At 57.5% G+C, this 5,859-nt stretch overlaps 1 protein-coding gene across 2 annotated transcripts; it reads left to right on the forward strand.

Moving 5' to 3' along the window:
• Nucleotides 1-417: 417 nt before the first annotated feature.
• On the forward strand, nt 418-3,869 carry LOC109260193 (PNMA family member 6A). Of its 2 annotated transcripts, none has more exons than XM_053893522.1 (2): nt 418-692; nt 964-3,869. In XM_053893522.1, the coding sequence occupies exon 2, from the start codon at nt 1,118-1,120 to the stop codon at nt 2,510-2,512; it is 1,395 nt and encodes a 464-aa protein (XP_053749497.1). In that variant the 5' UTR covers nt 418-692; nt 964-1,117; the 3' UTR covers nt 2,513-3,869. The 2 variants fall into 2 exon arrangements, with proteins under 2 accessions (XP_053749497.1, XP_019293792.1); XM_019438247.2 differs by having other exon boundaries at nt 1,045-3,869.
• Nucleotides 3,870-5,859: the final 1,990 nt, after the last annotated feature.

A 5,859-nucleotide genomic window follows, 5' to 3' on the forward strand; every position in this document is an offset into this window, starting at 1 on the left:
GCATCTATTCCACGTAGTCGCACCTGGACGAAGTGCTTCTCGCCTAGCTGGGACAGGACCCGTTCTGGGTGGAGTGGAGGAGGGGCGGAAACAGGTGAAGGAGCCCCAGAACGCTCCCCCATCCCGCGCTCCACCCATGCCAGAATGCAGCGCTGGCGGGCGCATCTCGGGCCTGCCCAGCGGCTCTCTGGTGGGCACCCGGGGATATGGACCCCTCGCCAGGCTGACGCCCCGAGAGCATGTTCCGGGAGGGGCGGGCGGTGGGCAGGGTTGGGTCTAGGATGGGGGCACTGGCTCTCGGGTCCCCAGGGTCCCCACCTGTGCCAGCGCCCCCTCGGGGGCGGGGGAAGGAGCAGGTGACGTCACGCGCGGTCCCGGGGTGCCCGCGGCGGTGGCCACAGCCTGGCCGCGTGACCCGCGCGCGCCAATGGCCCGGCGGTCTCCGGGGCGACGCGGAGGGTCCGCGCTCCGCCGCCACTGCGCCCCCGCCCCGAGTCCGCACTGCAGAGAGTGGTGGCGAGCAGGCGCCGGCGCGCTAGCCCACGTGCCGCGCTGAGAGAGGGACAGGGAGAGGAAGAAGGAGTGAGAGGCAGCCAGGAAAAGAGGGGCGCACGACCCCGCTGCCGCTCGGCGCAGCCCCTGCGCCCCACCTGCTGGGACCTCGACGAGGAAGGACCCCGACCCAGAGGAAGGTAGGTACCAGAACCGGGGAGGGTGCGCTCAGCCCTCCGGGAGTCCCGCCCGCCCGCCCCAGTAGGACTGCGGCAGCCCGCGGGGGCGAGAGGGACGCGGTGGGGAGGGGGCCGTGGCCCCGGCAGGCGGGTGGAAGGCGGGGCAGGGGTCTAGCCTGGGCTGCAAAGGCACTGCCCCGGGGGAGGAGGGTCACCTGGGGGGTGGGCGCAGAGGGGCGGGGGGCGGGGGGCGGGCCGCTTAACCTCGCTCTCGCCTCGTTTGTATTCACAGGCTGTGGAGACCTGGGCGGTTCTCTCTGAGTCCTAGACTCCCTCACTAATTCACCCCCCCCACCCCCTCCACCCTGCCCAGTGTCACCCTGGTCCGCGCCGGGAACCGTTTCCTACGGCTGATATTAACCCCGCGCCGGCGGAAATTGCACGCGATGGCGGTGACGTTGCTGCGGGACTGGTGCAGGTGGATGGGCATCAGCGCTCGAAGGGGTCTGCTCATTCTGGGCATCCCGGAGGACTGTGATGAAGCCGAACTCCAAGAGTCTCTGGAGGCCGCCCTGTGGCCCATGGGTCACTTCACCGTGCTGGGCAAAGTGTTTCGAGAGGAGGATAATGCCACTGCAGCCCTGGTCGAGCTTGACCGGGAAGTTAACTATGCTTTGGTCCCCAGGGAAATCCCGGGCACCGGGGGTCCCTGGAACGTAGTCTTTGTGCCCCGTTGCTCAGGCGAGGAGTTTCTCAGTCGCGTGTTCCACTTCCTGGAGCAACAGGGGCAGACGGTGGAGAGTGTGGCTGGGGCCCTGGGGCTGGGACTGCGCCGGGTGTGCTGGCTCCGATCGGTCAGTCAGGCAGTCCAGCCCTGGGTGGAGACCATGCGGTACCAGCGCCTGGGCGTGTTTTCTGGGAGGGATCAGCCCGCCCCGGGGGAGGAGTCCTTTGAGGCCTGGCTAGACCACACCACAGACATGCTACATGTATGGCAGGGGGTCTCAGAAAGGGAGAAGAGGAGGCGGCTGATGGAAGGCCTTCGAGGGACGGCCCTGCAGCTCGTGCACGGGCTCCTGGCAGAGAACCCTGCCAGGACGGCTCAGGACTGCCTGGCGGCCCTGATCCAGGTGTTTGGAGACAACGAGTCGCAGGCAACCATCCGGGTGAAGTGTTTGACAGCTCAGCAAGAGTCAGGCGAGCGGCTCTCTGCTTTTGTGTTGCGGCTGGAAGTTTTGCTGCAGAAAGCCATTGAGAAGGGGGCCCTGGCCAGAGCCTCAGCTGACCATGTACGCCTGAGGCAGGTGCTCACCAGGGCCAACCTTACTGAGCCGCTGGATGAAGCGCTGAGGAAGTTGAGAATGGTTGGGAGGTCTCCAAGTTTCCTAGAGATGCTGGGGCTTGTTCGGGAGTCTGAGGCATGGGAGGCCAGTCTAGCCAGGAACGAGAGAGCCCAGGCAGAGGAAGGGGCTGGTGCCCGGGCCAATGCCCAGGCTGATGCCAGAGCCGGTGCTAAGGCGGAGGATGACAAGGTGGAGGAGAAGGAGCAGGAAGAGCGGGAGTCTGAGGAGGAGGACAGTGACGATCATGACGCTGTCCTTGCGGGCCTAGGTCAGGCAAGACCCTCAGAGGCCCCTGGGGGCCCCACCCCCGCCCAGATGGGCAGCGCTTCCAGGGAGGGCCCGGGAGGTCCTGGCTGTGAGCCAGAGGGCCTCGCCCAGGCAGGAGACCAGGAGACTGGGGAGCCCCTGGAGGAGGGGCTCAAGCCCATCCCAGAGGAGTTGGGAAATGAGGACGGGGCTGGGGAGATGAGCCCCCCCAAGTCCTCCTCGGGCAAATAGGCTCAGAAGGCCCAGAGGCCCCCTCTCCTCTCAGACAGCAGAGCTCTGGAGGCAGGGGGAGGCCACGCCAGGGCAGCAGCCTCACCCCACATGTGGAGCAGGGCCAAGGGAAGCACCCACCCAGCCCAAGCCAAGCTCCCGGGCACTCCACCACCCCCACGGGGACCTGATCACCACCATCAGCCCTTCCAACGGACCAGGATGACCATACTTGATGCAGAATGGGGCAGGGAGAGGTGCCCCCTCCCATGGCAGCTGAGGCAGCCCCAGCCCCAGCCCGAAACCCTGCCAGTTCAGGCAGCCAGCCTGGGAAGCACCCCTGAGTGGCTGGCCCTAGCCTAGGTGAGGGGCACCTGAAAATGTGTGCCACCCACACTGGCCTGGGAGATGTTAGGAGCCGTCTCAAGGGTGCCAGCCCCTCGGGCCGCCCAAGAGGGGGACCCTCATTCACTGACCCCTGGAGCACGTCGCTCCATGCTCTGGGAAGCCCACTTGTGTCTCTGTAGGCCCCTCAGTGACCCCCGTGTCAAGTGGCACCCCCCCTCCCCCGCTCCCCCTACACACACCCTAGTTACCATTCCCGTGCAGAGCCTTGAGGTGTGCAGGAGCCCGCAGCGGGTGTCCTGGCCTAACGAAGCAGCCTCCTCTCAGCCCGGGTGTGTGCCACGAGCTTCAGTGCGAGCCCAGGCTCTGCTCGCTGTCGTCCGGTGTCGTGAGCTCAGCCTCTGCTTCCTCGGTGTAGATTTAGGCCAACTGCTGCTTGTTCTTGTGGAGATGTATGTGTGTTCTTATCTGAGCAGCCGCCCCCACCCCACCCCAGAGACCTCTCGAGCCCAATCCCAGGAGATGGCGGGAAGGACAGAAGAGAGCATGGCTGGTGCTCACCCCGTGACCTCAGGAAGGAGGAACTGGACCAAGGACAGAGGTGGCCTGTGGGAGTCTCCACGGAAACCGTGCTGTGATGTGCCACTCTCTTGTTACTTGTGACTCAGTTTCTTCGGCTTGTCCAAGTGCCCCGTGCTGCATTTTCCAGCATCCTGTGACTGTCCTGTGCAGGCCATAGGGCAGGGCCAGGCCCCAGCATGTCAGCCAGAGTGGAGAGTGCCCTAGAGTGAGGGGCCATGGCCAGCATCCATCATCTTGGCCAAGGGCCGATCGTGGGGCCCTCAGGAAGGGAGACTATGGCAGGAGGGCCACGGTGTTGGGGGAAACAGAGGCACCTCATTTGGGACCCCAAGAGGAGGGGGTCCGTGACCTATGGGCTGTAGTGGCCGTCAGACGTTCCTCTCTGTGTTGTCATTCCCTCTCTTCAATGGTTTCAGTAAATGTTTCTCTTCAATAAATTTCATTGAATGTTTCAGCCGAGTCTTGCCTCTGCTGTGGGCAATTGAGGGAAGGGTCTACGGGGGTTGGGAGAGGGAGCCAGAGAAAAGATTCTTGTTCAGCACCCATGGGAGGCTTCTCCAGTGACAGGGTAGGGTAGGCACTTTGACAGGAAAAATAGGATGTGTTGAGGGCCATTGTTCTATTTTATAGGTGAACTATAAAGTTTTGGGGTTCCATTGGTCCTCATCTTGGGTTGGTCCTGTCACCTTTGCTTTTTGAAATGTGTGAGGTTTTTCATAGTTTTCTCCTTTACTAGGGGGAAGTGTACACTGGCATCCAGCTCCTGGGATTGAATATTGTTTCAGGTGCATGATGCATGGAGTGGGGCCACGCAACAAAGAACTGTCTTGTCCCAAAGGGTTATAACATCCTTGGTGAGAAAGCCAAATTAGACTGATGGGGTTTTAATTTTTTTATTTTCAGTTTTTGTTTCAATTCTGGTTAATTAACATACAGTGTTATGTTTGTTTCAGGTGTACAGTATAGTGATTCAACACTTCCATACATCACCCGATGCTCATCAGAAGGGCCCTCCTTAGTCCCCATCATCTATTTGACTCATCACCCACCCACCTCCCCTCTGGTAACCATCAGTTTGTTCTCTATAAATAAGAGTTTGTTTCTTGGTTTCTCATGGAATACTACTCGGCAATCAAAAAGAACGCAATCTTGCCATTTGCAGCAATGTGGATGGAACTAGAATGGATTATGCTAATCAAAATAGGCAGAGAAAGACAAAAGTCATAGGATTTATCTCATATGTGGAGTTTAAGAAACACAACAGATGAACATAGGGGAAGGGAAGGAAAATAAGATAAGAACAGGGTGGCAACAATGGTGTGGTACTGGGGTATGTTCAGGGTTGCATCCAAGATAGGCTGTGTGACTGGAACTTAGCACAAGCTGTGGCTGGCTGAGGCACCTAGAAACCTCAGGGAGTCCCAGGAGTAATTAGGTTCAACTTTGAAGGGAGGGGAATGGGCATCCGGTAGTACCTGAGGCTCCAGAATCTGTGGAAGGGCTGCATGGCTCAGGGCATCCACAGGCTCAGAGAGTTCATGTGTGTAATCCCAGAACCAAACAGTCACGGAATGGCCTGGTCATGACGTTGGGTGCCCATACGAGGAGCTGCATGCTAGAGTCTGTGGTGAGGGGCTATCCCATGTATTTGTGATCAGTAACCGTAAGAGACTATTAAGTACAGAGAACAAACCCAAGGCTGATGAAGGGTAGGTGGATGGGGTTTGGGCTAAATGGGTGATGGTCATTAAGGAGGGAACTTGCTGGGATGAGTACTTGGTGTTATATGGAAGTGATGAATCACTGGGTTCTACTCCTGAAACCAAAACTACACGGTATATTAACTAACATGAATTTAAATAAATAAAATTTAAAAAAGAGTCTGCTTCTTGATTTCTCTCTATATTTTTCCCCCTTTGTTCATTTTGTTTCTTAAATTCTATATATGTATGAAATTATATGGTATTTGTCTTTTCTGACAGACTTATTTCACTTAAAATAATACTCTCTAGCTAGAACCATGTTGTTGCAAATGGCAAGATTTCATCCTTTTTATGGTTAAATATTATTCCAGGGTGTATGGATGTGCGTGTGTGTGTGTGTGTGTGTGTGCGCGTGTGCGTGTGTGCGTGTGCATGTGTGTATATGAGAAGCTTCGTAGCTGGTGTGAGGGAGACAAGAGAGAGAGAGGAGAGAGAGAGAGCACCATTGGCTGAGTTATGATCATGTGACGTTCGGTGTCACATACTAGTATTGCCAGACATAGCTCATTTATCAAGTTACAATTTATTAGAAATGTTTGCTTGTCTGGTGGAACACCTGAAGAACAAATTACTTGCAATCCAGGTTTTGATACACAAACACACACACACACAGCTCTAGAGCCTAGAGTTTTTCTGTCGCTTAGTAACTTTTTTCATTATTGTTCCATAATGAGATTG

Source organism: Panthera pardus, unplaced genomic scaffold, assembly GCF_024362965.1.
Source record: "Panthera pardus isolate Hobbes unplaced genomic scaffold, ASM2436296v1 HiC_scaffold_317, whole genome shotgun sequence".
NCBI lineage: Eukaryota > Metazoa > Chordata > Mammalia > Carnivora > Felidae > Panthera > Panthera pardus.